The 15,333-nt window shown below is 38.8% G+C and overlaps 1 protein-coding gene across 1 annotated transcript in view; it reads right to left on the reverse strand.

Moving 5' to 3' along the window:
• Oxct1 (3-oxoacid CoA-transferase 1) overlaps positions 1 to 6,295 on the reverse strand; it is a 132,478-nt gene extending 126,183 nt beyond the window's left edge. Inside the window, exon 1 of the mRNA XM_076857421.2 lies at positions 5,873 to 6,295. Within this exon, the coding sequence (XP_076713536.1) occupies positions 5,873 to 5,950 (78 nt within the window). The 5' untranslated portion in view covers positions 5,951 to 6,295. The remainder of the gene's footprint in view (positions 1 to 5,872) is intronic.
• Positions 6,296 to 15,333: the final 9,038 nt, after the last annotated feature.

Here is a 15,333-nt window from a genome sequence, read left to right on the forward strand (position 1 = left end):
ACTCTTAGGTCATCTCTACTTACACTAGTTATATCTAAGCATTTTGCTTTTAATTTATGTATTGCTTCAGTGGTGTGGATCAAATCCAGGGCCTTATGCAGGCTAAGCAAGTGCTCTGAGCTATATTCACAAGTCTTGGTATTTACTTATTTAAAATTCTTTTCTAGCATTAGATTCATTGTTTAGATTTGTAGATTTATGCCTTAAATCAGCTTTGAAAAATGCTGTCAAAAACTTTCTTTTTGTTATTTATTTTTTGCTATATATAACATTAGGATTCATTTGGACATAATCACAAAAGCATGGAATATAACTGGCTCTAATTCAGTCCCCCGCACTTACCCTCCCCTCCCCACTCTACTGATACTTCTGTAACTTATTTATAGTTTTTCTTTTAATTAGTGTCTTGTGGATATACTTAAGTTGAGACTCACTGTGGTCTATTCATATATATATATATATATATATGTATATATATATATAATGAAAATTCATTTCACTGTTCTTCCCTTATCCCATCCCTCCTTCCTCCCCTTAATTCCTTTGTCTACTTAACTGATCTTTCCTCTGTTTTGATGGAATTCCCTCTTCCTTTTGTTTTTTTTTTCTTTCTTTCTTTCTTTCTCACCCTCTACTCCCCATTTTGGATTAGCTTCAACATACAGAGAAAACATTCAACCTTTAACTTTTTAGGACTGGCTTATTTCACTTAGCATGATAGTCTCCAGTTCCATCCATTTACTAGCAAATACTGTAAGTTCATTCTTGTTTATGGTTAAGTAATACACCATTGTGTGTGTGTGTGTGTGTGCGTGTGTGTGTGTGCGCACGCGCACGCCTCACATTTTCTGTATCCATTCATATACTGAAGAGCACCTATGTTGGTTCCATAGGTCAGCTATTATAAATTGTGTTGCTATAAACACTGATGTAGCTGTATTCCCATAGTATGCTGATTTTAAATTTTTTGGATATATACAAAGGAGTGGGTGCCTGAGTCATATGGTAGTTCCATTCCTCACTTGTCTGTTTGTTTGTTTGTTGTACTGGGGATTGAACTCAGAGATGCTTAACCACTGTGCCACATCCCTAACCCTTTTTGTTTTTTATTTTGACACAGGGTCTCACTAAGTTTGCTGGGGTCTTGCTAAGTTGCTGAGGCTGGCTTTGAACTTGCAATCCTCCTGCCTCAGCCTCCCAAGTTACAGACATGTGCCATCACACCCAGCCCATTCCTAGTTTTTTGAGGAATCTCCATACTACTTTCCAGAATAGTTGCACTAATCTGCAGTCCCACCAACAATGTATGAGTGTACCTTTTTTTGCATATTCTCACCAGCATTTATGAAATCTGACCCCTATCACCCTACACAAACTCAACTCAAAGTGTATCACAGACCTAAGAATTACAGCAGAAACTGTGTACCTGATAGAAGAAAATGTAGGCCTAACACACTAGCATGTTGACATGAGAACTGACTTCCTTAACAAAACTCCCAAAGCACAAGAAGTAAAATAAAAAATCAACAAAAGGGATGGCATCAAAGTAAAAAGCTTCTTCACAGCAAAGGAAACATTTAAGAGTATGAAGAGAGAGCCTACAGAATAGGACAAGATCCTTGCCACCGGCTCCTCATAGAGGGAATTAATATTCAGAATACACAAAGACTCAAAAAACTTGACGCCAAAAAAACCAATAACTCAATAAATGGCCAAAAGAACTAAACAGACACTTCTCAAAAGAAATACAAATGGCCAACAAATACATGAAAAAATGTTCAGCATCTCTAGCAATTAGGAAAATGCAAATCAAAACTACATTGAGATTTCACTTCACTCCTATCAGAATGGCAATGATCAAGAATATAAATTAGGGCTGGGGCTGTAGCTCAGCAGCAGAGTGCGTGCCTAGCTTGCATGAGGCACCTGGTTCAACCTCAGCACCACATAAAAATAAACAAATAACATAAAGGTATTGTGTCCAACTACAACTACAGAAAAAATTTTAAAAAGAATATTAATTACTTTTTTTGAGGGGGTATAAGGAGAACTTGATTTTACAAAAAGATGATAATTGTGTTGCATGGATTGAATGAGGATATATACAGAAGTTCTGTGCCTGGAGAACACAAGATACCCAGATGTTAGCTTCCTTTGGGGAGTGCCACCTTTTCTCCATTCCCCACTAAGAGAGGAAGATTAGCTTGTTATTTATTGTAGTTTAATATAATTTTTAACCTTGCCACTCTGCCTTACACATACACATGCATCACTGATTACACACAATATTTTTAATGTGATCCATAACACAGTAAATTAATCCATGTTATCTTTGTTAAGCATTAAAGAAAAAAAAAATGGGTCCTAGCTTTGAGATCACTTTAACTTCCTCCCTTGCCCTCCTCTCCTCTCCTCTCCTTTCTTCTCCTTTTTTTCTGGAGGAAAGGTCTTGCTGTTGTTGCCCAGGCTAGTAGTCTGGAACTTCTGATCTCCAGTGATTTCTCCCACCTCAGCCTCCAGAGTAACTGGGACTACAAGTGTGCACCTCTGAACCCAGGAACATGTTCATTTTATTTTTCATCAAGTCTGGGAGTCTGGATATTCAGAGATGGCTGGGCAAGACAGCAGTGTGAATGCAGACAGTGGGGCAAAGAGGAAGCAAAAGGACTGGGCTGGGTGTGCCACTGAAGCTCTTCAAGACAGAAATCTGCTTAGAGCAGCTCCTTGGAGGAGGGTTTTAGGTTTGTTCTCTCCACTGATTTCCTCCCTTGCTCCCATTCTCCACCCACACTCCCTGTGAGTGAAGAAATATCTGTGTCAGTGCCAACACCTTCTAAATTGGGCTACATGGAAAGAATCTGTTTGATATAACATCTACCTTTTTTTTTAGATGACCGAATTCAAAGAGCAGCTTTAAGCTCCTTCTAAACTAACCTCTCCCTTCTAGGATATTTTATATGTGAATACAATGATGTTAAAAATTTAAAAAAAAATATATTAAAAAAAAACAACATGAACCAGCTGCTACCAAAAAAATAAATAAATAAACAACCTTCAAGTTTGCTGAGACTACTCAAAAGAATAAAGAATGAAATGCACAGTTTTGACATCTATTTATTCTGGGGATGATATTTTTCACTCAGGTCTTCTTTCATGTTCACCGAAAGCATTTCATTTTGCTTTCTCACTCTCCTGCCTTCAGCAGAATGCAACACTATTGTGAGCACTAGTTTCTGTTACTACAATTGAGGGAGGGAAATAATGATAAATGAATGATGCAGTGGAAGAAATAATCAAAATTTTTATAGTGAAAGACTTTTTCTCTACTTCTTCTTTTAACATCTTCTCCACCTTCACCCTTGATCCTTTTCTTCAAATTCTTACTCCTAACTTCCCAATCCTACTTTACCATTGAGCCTAACTTTCATCTAATTATCAGGACTTCTTAATCCATAATGTTCCTTTCCAACCATTTCCACCATTATCTCAATTCCGTGTCTCTTTTTCTTGTCCTTCAGCACTCCAGAATTTAGTGGAAAATGCACTAGTTTTTGATGATCTCTCACTGAAAATACACAAATCATGTAACTTTTTTATTCTTAAACATATATCTTAATGATATACCCAGGTGATACTAATCTTGACATGTTACTATTAAATCATGAAACAGAAAGAATGACCTTGAGTACTTCAGCATCAGAGTTTGTTAAGCAGAAATAGGAAGGGGAGGCCCTCAGAAAGAGGTAAAGAGAACCATATTAGAAGGAAAGGGCAATAATATGTGGGTGGATATGCACACCTACAGGCTTGCCAGGGGAGCATGGCATCACTGCCAAGGGAAGGTGATGTGTGTTGAATGCAAACAAGGGGGCCCCACCCAAAACCTACTAAATTTGAAACTCTGGAGGAGGGCACAAAAACCTGTTTTACAAAGGCTCCAGGAAATCTTACTGCATGCTCAAGTTCAGAGACATTGCACTTGCCCACCACTTGCCCACTGTTATTAAGAAAAAAAAAATTAACTATCCCATTGAACCTGTTATGTTTAGCAGAGAAACTCTCAAGGTTAATATTTAAGTTGCTTGCAGGGTTCTCTCATCCATGCATTAAACATGTGTTAAATGTCTGGTTTTTGCAGAGTAGTAATGTTGAGGGAGATAGAGAATTAGGCAGACAGAAGATCCCAAAGTTAAACAAGTACACAGGTATTAGAGTTTAACAGAAATGGAAGATGGGATTTAGATGCTAACTATGCAGTAAAAGCCCTCAATGCAATGAGTGGGGGGTGGGTAGATACTGTGGAAGGCAGGAGTTGGACCTAATCACATAGGAAAGGTGAAAGCTTTAACTCTGATATAAATTTTCAGTAAGGTATAGCAAAACTAAAATTGTAGCTCATCCATCTAAAAAAGGTTTGCTGGGTTTGGGAAATGGTTTAATGATTATACTCAAGGTGAGGAAAACTGGAAGTGAGTAAATAATAGACAAACAAGTGATTGCCAAAAGAGGGAATGGTACTGACCTTGATTCAAGGGTATCCCTGTGTCCTGGATTTTGCATCAGCTTTAGCACTAGCAGTAAGATGACTGAAGGTCAAGTTCCCTTTTAAGTCATGCTTTATATATCCAAAGCTACCTGCAATTACCCAAATGCCTTCTAAGAGTAATTTATTTAATGATGTGATCCAGTTTTAAATCATTCCTTCTTACAAAAGATCAGTTCTGAATTTTCTCGAATTGGATGCAGGAAAGGGATAAGCCATAAGGTGAGCGGGGAGTTCTGAGCATGCAGGGTGATCGCACACCATGTGCAAGATATAGTACTATCAAGCTTTGAGCTATTATTCAATGTGTTACTAAGGAAAACTTCCGTCTTCCCGTTCAAGGAAAAGATTCCTGAGGTTTACTTAAGTGACCAAGGTAAAGTCACCCTCCTGGACCTGGCGTTCTGGTCCAGTAATTGGCTCCTAGTACTCCAGACACGAATCCCACAGGACCATGGGTTTACACAAGGGGACAGACAGTGCACAGGGCAAAAACACATCAACCGCTGTTGACACTGTCTCCAGATACCAACCACTTGGTGGAGAATTGTCAGTTAAGGATTGAGGTTTTCAAAGAGCTTTGAAAACAAAAAAGTTCATAATCCAGATCCCAGAAATCTCCAAAGAAGTGGCATCTGCGCCCGCAGATAATATGAGAGTCTCAGCCAGACCTCAACTGGATTCCCCGCTTGGCCCGCTAGACGCCCAGCAAGCGCTCCAGTCCGGGTTCCCTTTTCCACCGCTGCGGTGCGGCACAGCCATATAGGGAAGGCGGGATGGAGAAAGGCATTCCACCCCCGCCGCTCCCAGCATCCGCCCACTTGGCTGTGAACTTGAGCCAGCGGAGGCTAGCCGGGTCCCGGTTCTGGGCCTCTAGAGGTGCCTAAACCCCGAGAAGATCCTCTAGATGGAGTGTAAACCTACCCCTACTGCCTTCACCCTTCACTCTGTAAATTGGCAGCCCCCTCGCGCGGTGGCAGCCCCCTCGCGCGGTGGCAGCCGCCCAGAGGACTAGAGGCAGCGCGTTGGAGACGCACGCCGGTAGGGAAGCGGGCAAGCCCCGAAGGGAGCGGCGGCGCTGCCCAGCTTCCTCCCGCCGCTTGTCAGCCTTTCCGCGCGCGCTGCTTGGCCTCATCTCCCCCAACCAGGGAAGCGGATGCAGAACCAAGCAAAGGCGGTAATCCCAAGAGGCGGCGAGGACAGAACCCCTTCTGCGCGCAGGGCACCGCGCAGCAGATGCAGGGTGGGGATGGGCAGAGGAGAAATCGCCGGCACCGATTTCGTCCGCGTCCTTCCCGCGCGTGGCCTTCCTCTTCACCGGCAATTTACCTTGGACCAGGCGCCTCCGGAGCTGCGGGTGGAGGCGCAGAGCCGTAGCCCGCAGGAGAGGAGTTTGATAGCCGCCATCTTCGGGTCCCGCTGCGGGAGGACTTAGCAGGCTGGAGCGCGCGTGCGAGTGTGCAAACGCTGGTTGCCGGGGCTGCCGCGGCGTCACGGGAAAGAAGAAGCGAAGGCGCGCGGGGGGCGGGCTGGAGGCTCGACCACACGTCGCTTACGTCCTCTGAGCCTCCTGCGCGTCGCCTCCCATTGCCGGCTGCAGACTATCTGAGAAGTGAGGCTGGGAGGGGCCTCAGCCTAGAGTGGAGACTTGCACAGTCCGCGCGGGTTCCAGGGAAGGGCCAGGGGTCCCGGTGCATTTGAGGCAGCGGTGTTGACGTTCACTTGCTGCCGCAGGCCTTAGGTCAGCGCTTTAGCTTTGAGCGGACGCCGGTGTCTGCTTTCCTGTGGGTCCAGGATAAGACTTGGCCCAGGTTTCCAGCTTGCCCTCGAGACACCTGCAGCTACTCAACCGCCTGGACAGTCTTACCATTTTAATATTTCTCAGCCCCTTTTCACCACTAATTGCCCTGGCTTGTGCAAAGTAAGTTTGCTCTGGGAACAAGTTGTCAGGAGATGTGACCAGGCAGACCTTCAGAAGGACAAGATTATAACTGGGCCCTTGTTCCCCATTATCCAAGTCTGCATGTTTTAAGATCTTTCTGGCAGTGGAGCCCCAGCAATCCAGAGAGACATAACAGATGCAGACATAGAGGTGTGTGTCCCTTTGATTGACCTTAACCTGTTACATAACTCTCCTAAACTCTCCTGTATTCTCAGGTACAAATTAGAATTGCTTTATAATGCTCAAACTGTCAAAGGTTTATATGAGGTCATTCATGCAAAGCTTCTGATACATTGTGAGCACAAAGTAAATGTTAGGCATCATACTCAATTTATTCCAATTACAATGGTTGATTGGCATGGCACAAACATACTCTCCAAATCTTATCTTTTGACCAGTTCCTTAAGGGCATGAGCCAAGTCTGTTTTCTTCAGAACCACCTATGCATTCAGCAGAGTGGAGAGATCAGGTGGAAGCTCCATAAACTGTTTATGGGATTAAAGGCTGACCAAGTCCTGGGAATATGGCTGTTAATTTTGAACATTTTGCAAACACACAAGAAAATCAAATGAGACTGGGTATATTTTCCTGGAAAATATACCAAGATAATGAACAATAAACAATCCAGTTTAAAAATAGAGTCTGTCCATATAAGTATTTTATGCTATTCTTTTAACTATGAACTCTTTTTCCTTATGAATATTATGATTTTAATCAAAATCAATCTGGGAATGAAAATCCAAGTTCAACTATCCATTTATTTTTTTTTTCAGTTTTCTGAAACTTCGATTTCTTCTTTTTTTTTTTTAATTTTATTTTTTTATTGGTTATTCAAAACATTACAAATATTTCAGAATCACATCGGTTACACAACTATCCATTTAAATTGGAGAAAATAACAGTGGTATTGGGTATTTCAACACATTTTCAATGAGTTGTATTAAGAGGAAATTCAAAAATTAGAACTGAAGCTGCATAATTAGTCCTAATACAGCATATAGAAGCTATTGTAATGCAATTTACAGGTTGTGAAAAAGCTAACATTCCAAATGAGTCTGCTTTTCCAATTTTCCCTTCCACAGGCACATGAAATGGAAAAAAAAAAAAAAAAGCATTGGCAATTCTCTCCACCATCATATGACTTGCTCTTGGCTGGTCTCACTCCATTGCTTCTGGCTGAGGAAGACACATATTTAAATCTGTATTCTGTATAACCAAGTCTCCTGAGAAAATCAGCCTTATTGTACGGTCAAAACACACTGGATTACATTTTTTGATGACTCAATATCTTCATTTTCCTCTTTTTCAGCAGTATGAGTGTCTTAAGCCTGAACAAATTATAGAAAAAAAATGCTATGTACCAATATCCCTTCTAGTTCCACAAAAAATTAATCCATGTGTAAAATTCTACTTCTTTTAAATCTCTGACTATAAGTACATTTGCCCTTTTCTTGGAAAGGCAGTTTATGGTAACTATATATTCTGGAAACTTTTCCCTGTAGAGTTTTGCAAGGCTTACCTTCTGCACTCTTAAACAACTGGGAGAATTACATTCTGAATTTTTAAATAAAAGGTCTGATCCCAGACAACCAATGAGGAAATGAGGGAAGTTTATTTTGTATTGTGTTATGTCTGTATATGTGCATGGCACCTTTTTATCAGATGAATGCAAACAGTGTGGCAGTTATATTGTAAATAATTTTCTTCTTGAGAGATTTTGTTTTGATTCTATAAAATGATGCATTAACATTTCTCATTATTGAAAGATAGGACATCTTGACCTTATAGTTAGTTAACAGTCTATTCTTCCAGTGATAATCAGGATAATCTGAAGACTTGTTTTTCAAGTGTTGTTTGACTGGCTTAACAAGTAATAGGAGTTTTTCATCTAGGCCTTTTGAATAAGTTACAAAAATACATCCATGCTTTGTTTTACACAGTGGTCCTTTAATAAATGGAAAACAAATTAGTTAAAACAATTATTTAAAACAATTTTCCTCCAATAACTTTGAAAGACATAAATCTGAAGTTTTACATGTCTGTAAATGTAAGTGTTGTTTTATAATGCAAATCATTCCTTAATTTGCCTAGTTTATAATCTTGTTATTTTTATAGATCTTTTGAAGCAATAATGTTTACTTAATATTTGTTCAAGGAATGGATAAAAAAATTATTTGAATTTTTTAAATTGTAGTTTTATCAGAAAAAAAATGCATGGTAGTCAGAGAATTCTCAACTTCTGGAATGAAAGTAAAAATTAAGATGCTATGGAAACTTACAGGAGCAAAACATATCAGAGTGATTGAGTATACATTCAAATCTGATTGCATTGTACTTTCAGTGTTTTCTCTCACTGTCTTTGAGAGCCAAAGTCTATACTTCTTAATATGGTATAAAAGGGAATCAGCTCTCCTGGTCTTCCTCCCTGACACAACCTCTGATTTATAATCCAAATTGTCTGTGCCTCTGAATTTTTACATAATGAAAACAACTTCAAAATCACATGTTAAAACAAAATGATTTAAAAAAAAAAAAAACACCATAGACTCAATAGCAAGACTAATCAAATCTCAAGTTCTGCTGTTCCCTAGTTACACGTGGTTCCCTGTGGTAAAATAGTTAAAGAGAACTTGCAGAATGTCAAGATATAGGACAATATCTATGCCAGTATTTGTTTGTACTATGGGCATGTTAAAATATTATACCTTGTGAATTTATTTCATAAAGGCTATCCATCTGTTCTTGCTGCTAGAAAAAAAAATACCTTAGTCAGGGTAACATAAACAGAAATTTATTTCTCAAAGTTCTAGAGACTAGAAAGTCAATATACCAATAGATTCAGTGCGCTACACTAAATTAAAATTGGTCTAAAGCTACCTGTGTACTTTGAGTCTTTACATAGAAAACTGTAGTATAATTGAGGAATATATTCTCATGACAAATAACTGAATCCCAGTCAATCACAGCAGCCAAAGGTAACAAGCCAATCAGGCTGCCAAATGATCAGACCATTTTCCCATGAGGCAAATGACCCATCACACCATGCCCCCCCAAAAGACAAATGCTGATCTGTAACCAAACAAGCTGTTTCTGTGTGGCTCTTCCACTTTCTGTCTAGAAATGGTGCCTGCCCACATTGCTTGGAGAAGCTCTCTGATCCACTGCTGGTTCAGAGTGCTGCCTGATTCATGACTTGTTCTTTGCTGAAATTAACTCTGCTTAACTTAATTTTTCTAAAGTTTCTTTTAACAGGTATCTGGTGAAGACCTATTCTTCATAGACAGCACCCTCTTTGTGTCTGTACACTTCAGAAGGGGCAAACAGCTTCTTCTCACCTCTTTTATAGTAGCACTAATTCCATTCATGAGGACTCCACCATTGTAATACTCTGGATATGGACTATCCCCCCCAAAGCTCCTGTTAGTGCAGGAATATTAAGAGGTAAAATGATTAGATTATGAGAGCTGTCACCTAATCAACCCATCCTGGTTTGTATGAACTGACTGGGTGGTAACTGTGGGGGGATGGGGAAAGTGCCTGGAGGAGGTGGATCACTAGGGACTTGCCCTGAAAGGTTACATCTTCCCTGTGGTCCCTCCCCCGCCCTTCCACCTGACCCTACCATAAGTGAGCAGCTTTCCTCTGCTGGGCCCTGCCCCCATGATGTGCTGCCTTATCTTGGTCCCAGAGCAATGGAGTTGGCTGAATATGGGCTGAGTCCTCTGAAACCCTGAGACCCCAATTTTTCTCCTCTCAGTTGTTCTTGTTAGGTGTTTTGGTCACAGCAACACAAAAACTGACAAAAACAACCCTAATGACTTCATCATCTTCTAATGGCTTTACCTTTTAATACTATCACATTGGGGATTAGGTTTCAACTAATTGATTGCAGAGGTGGGAAGATATTCAGACCGTATCAGATGCTTTCTCTTCTTTCATACTCTGGAAAACATTAGGCAGGATTCAAACCCTGTACTGTATGGAATTAAAGACAGCTATTATCTTTACATGTCCCTCTTTCTCAGATAGCTTTGACTCTGACTCCAATTTTCCACTTTCACTAATTCTGCACTAATTCAGAACTCAGCTTCAGTTCCTCTAATCTGGATTATTATAATCCCTTCCTAAATAAATGTCCCTTTTCCTCAAATATAACCATCTTTAAATTATCATTTCAAACATAGTCCAGTCTTCACACACCATTTTCTAAAATATTTCAAAATATCTTCATCAATTGCAAGTTGAAGCCAAACATCTGATCATAGCCAAGATTTTTAAAAATATGGTCTCAGTGTACCCTCTAACCATGAAGGCTGGGCAGAGGTACTTTAGGACCTCAACATTTGAAATTAGATTAATTTATCTTTTAACTATTTTTATTTCTTTTAACATTTTCTTCAACTCCAGCAAAGAAGTAGCACGTACATTGAATTATAATTTGTCTCTGATTTTAACATTTTAAAGGTTACCAAATTGTTCAGCATGTTGACTTGATTAAGATTGAAAACATATAATATCTGGATGTTCTGGTCACACACATATACTTCTTAACATTATTTCTCATCACAGCATAGTATTTTTTCAACGAGCACATAGGACACTCATAATAACATACTATAGATAGTTTTAGAGGATAATTTTAATTTGAGTAATTCCTTTTTTATGAAAGTCATATTTTCCATTTCCATATGTAAATGCATATACAGGTTGAATATCTCCTATTTAAGATGCTCAGGACCAATTTTGGTAACTCTTGTCTGACATTTATATATATCAACAAGAGATGTTGATGTTATTGATTTTTAACCATTGAAGCAAACATTTCCTGCTACTTTTCTCTGAAGCTTATGATCTTTATTAATTGAAACATGCCCTAAAAGTCTAGGGCAAACTACAGTATGAAACAGAATTTTCTTGACATTGTTGTAGCTGAACAGATGGAAAATAAGAAGCAATCCATCAAATATAACCCCATAGTTGCAATTTTTTAAGTATTCTTTTTTAAAAATATTTATTTTTTAGTTGTAGTTGGACACAACACTTTTATTTCACTTGTTTATTTTTGTATGTGGTGCTGAGGATTGAACCCAGGGTCTCGCACATGCAAGGCGAACACTCTACCGCAGAGCCACAACCCCAGCCCCTAGTTGCAATTTTTTATCAGAAGAGTTTTATTATTCCCATTGATTCCATTTGTAACAGGAAAATGTTTCACAATTAAAATGCTAAAATACTTTTAAAATATAAAATATAATTTTTATCTATTTTATATGTTGTGGTTCTAAATAGAATTTTAATTGAAAGAATGGCCCTTCTTAAATATGTTTTTTAAAAAAATTACTAGCTAGATCAGCCTACTTTGTTCCCTGAACACACCAAGGACTTCTGCCACAGTCTTTGCTCATGCCTTTTCCTGTGTCAGCTGAGCACATTCCTACTCATTTTTCAAGACTCACATAAAGTGTCAATCTTCTGTGGAGCTTGACAGCTCTTACCCCAAACTCTATCCCCTAAAGTATTATTTTCTTCTACTCCATGTTCTCAGGGCCCTTTGTCACAAAGATAATGAGCTTTTCAAGGGCATGCTTGTTCCTTTTTATATCCAGTGTCCTGAGATTAATGCTAATCATAGAGCAGATGTTCAACAAAGGCCAATTGTGTTGACTTGATTTGAGTTGCCCTTTTCTCTATCCTAATACAAGTCATCAGCTTTACTCTGTCTTCCAGCTCAATTATTTAGAATGAAAGTTTCCTCTCTGATCATGATGTGACAAGAGTAATCATTACTTCTGCATTCTCTTTACAGTTTATTTTGTGCCCACCACCATCTCCTTGGCTTTTCTGCTGTAGGGTAATTCTTGTCTGGAGCCTCCTGTTCACAAGTGCCACTGGCTGTCCTCTCCCCACAGAGAACCAGCCATCAAAGGATATGAGTTCAATAGGCACAGTCAGATTGTTTTATACTTCCCTATTTAACTCCAAATGGACCCTCTGTTTCTTTCATCATTATTTTCTTGCCTTCTTTTGAACATTGGATTTGGCTGTCTTTTTCACAAGAAGTAACTGAAACCTAGTGCAATTTTTTGGCAGCACACTGGTAATGCTATAAGACAGCCATTAATGCCTACAAATAATACAATTCAAGAAATGCTGCCAAGACATTGTGACACCTTTTATTTATTTCCATATCATATTTCACATTTATAATGAGCATATAAAGGAGGCCACTTATAAATATCAACCAAAGGAAAGCAATTCATTACATTATTATGACCATCTTGAAATACTTTGTTGCTACCAAAAAAAAAAAGTAAAAAAAAATGTGTGGAAATATTTAGACTAGACATAAAAGGCAGGATTCAAATTGTATTATGTAATGATCACAACCATATGTTAGATATTTTCACATAAGAACTGAGAAGGACCATAAAAAAATGTGGAGTGGAATACATTATGATGGGAGCAGGATTTTGAGTTTTTGTCTCATTGTTTAAAATATTGTACAGCTTTCACTTAACTTTTAAAAGCATTAGGCAGTCTGAGTGTAAGAGTGCTGAATATCCATTTCAGGACCTTCAAAGAGGCATTTGCTTGCCCGTGTTCATTGCAGCATTATTCACAATAGCCAAGATGTAGAAACAACCTAAATGTTGAATGGATAAACAACGTGGTATACACTTACAATGGAATACTGTTGAACCTTAAAATAGAAAGAAATCCTGCCATTTATGACAACGTGGATGAACCTTGAGGATATCCTAAGTGAAATAAGCCAGTCACAGAAATACTGTTTGATTCCACCTATATCTGAAATAGTCAATCTCTGAAAATGGAGTAAAATAGGAGAAGGAGAAATGGGAGGTGCTATGTAACAGCTATATATTTCAGTTATACAAGAAGAATAAATTCTAGAGATCTACTATACCATGCTGTACCTAGTTTATAATATTTATTGCACACTTACAAATCTGTTAAGAGGATAAATCTAGTGTTAAGTTTTCATACCACAATAAAAATAATTATATATATATATATACACACACACACACACACACACACACACACACACACACACACATACACCCACACCCACACACATGTATAATTTGTTTGTAAATTTTGCCTGCTCTATTCTCAAACTGGGAAGTCAGGGGATTGTTTCAGGAGATTAGATACTATGTTTCACATCACCCATATTATTGGTTTCAACTGTTAGGGCAGGATAATCTTCATTATGATTTGGATCTTAGCATCTCACCTTAGAAATGTGTTGAAGGTTTGGTCACCAGCCTGTGGTGCTATCAGGAGGTGGGGAAACCTATAAGAGGTAGGACAAGAAGAACGACATTCAGTCATTGGGGATGGAAACTTGAGAGGGATATTGGACCTTGGTCCCTTGTGTCACTTTACTTCCTGGCCACCATGAGATGAGAAGCTTTGCTCCACCACATATTCCCTACCATGATTTTTTTGCCTCATTGCCAGCCCAAAGCAATGGGCTCAGAAACTATGGACTAAAATGTTTAAAATTGTGAAGCAAAATAAGTTTTTAAGTTGATTTATTTCAGAGATTTTGTCACAGCAACAGAAAGCTTACTAATACAATCTTCTAATATGTACTTTTCCATAGGTGAGTGAGGGCAGCAGCCTTCAATGAAATGAAACCATTACATTAGGAAACAAAATGATCAACAAGATAAAAATTTCCTCACTTGGAAATCCTCCGTGGACATTAGCCAGTGATAGTAGTTTTGAGTTGTGGCTTGAAATATTGTCAGACACTCATCACATCCACATATAGTTTCCTAATTACCTCATAGTTACCCTTTTAGAAATTTGTTCATGTCTGACAAAAATACTTTTGGTTGTTAAAAAATAGTAGCATTGACTAATCCACTGGCTAGTCTAAGAACATAATATTCCTGAAAGTATTGAAGTGCTATCTACTGCAATGTAACTGAGAAAAAGAAGTGCTATGGTCTGAATGTTTATGTCCCTTCAAATCATATGTTGAAATCCTTAATTCCAAGGCAATGATGTTAGGAGGCCAGGCCCTGGAATATGTTTTGTTCGTAGTGGGGAACTTTCATGATGGGGCTTGTGCCCTTTCTATGCCCTTATCACTAAATCTACCACCGTATCTTGAACTGGGACTTCCCAGCTTCCAGAACTGTGGAAAATAAATTTCTACTATCTAAAACCCATTCAGTTTATGTTATTTTCTTTTAGAAACCAGAATAACTATGACAAGTTCTATGACATAACTTCCAACCAATGTCTAGTGACCATATGTGGAAGAAAAACAAAGTAAAATTTAATGGGTAATATTCAGACTTCATTCCTCACTTTGGAAAGTAACGTTGAAAGGAAAATTGGTTCTAGAACAATATCTTAAGATTGTTATGATTCATCACACTCTTGATTCTCTTCATGTTCTAGAGTAGTAGTCTACTATCAAACCAGGATTCTTTTGCCCACTGCACTGTATGCCAAATGCTAAAGTGATAATTTTTGCAAAAGAAAATAATGTGGCTTCATGTGAGTAGGGAAGCTGCCAGACTCAAATCTTCCTCCCCAAGAATATGATTTAGGGGTATTTATTGGATAAAAAGACAGGGTGTTCTGAGCGGGGGAGAGATGATTGGAGGCAAGGAAAGGTAATGCAATGGTTGGTCGGAGTTTGTGTGACTAAATGTTATGGCTCTGTGTAGGAGACATGTTCAGAAATGGCAGTATTGATAGGATACAAGTGGAGCTTTTTGTCCTCTGATATCCAAAGATCCTTCATCAGACACCTGTGCAGGCCCACACAAAGGGTTTGGTGTTTTCCACCAGCTTAAGCCATCCC

The sequence above is a fragment of the Callospermophilus lateralis genome, chromosome 5 (genome assembly GCF_048772815.1).
Source record: "Callospermophilus lateralis isolate mCalLat2 chromosome 5, mCalLat2.hap1, whole genome shotgun sequence".
NCBI lineage: Eukaryota > Metazoa > Chordata > Mammalia > Rodentia > Sciuridae > Callospermophilus > Callospermophilus lateralis.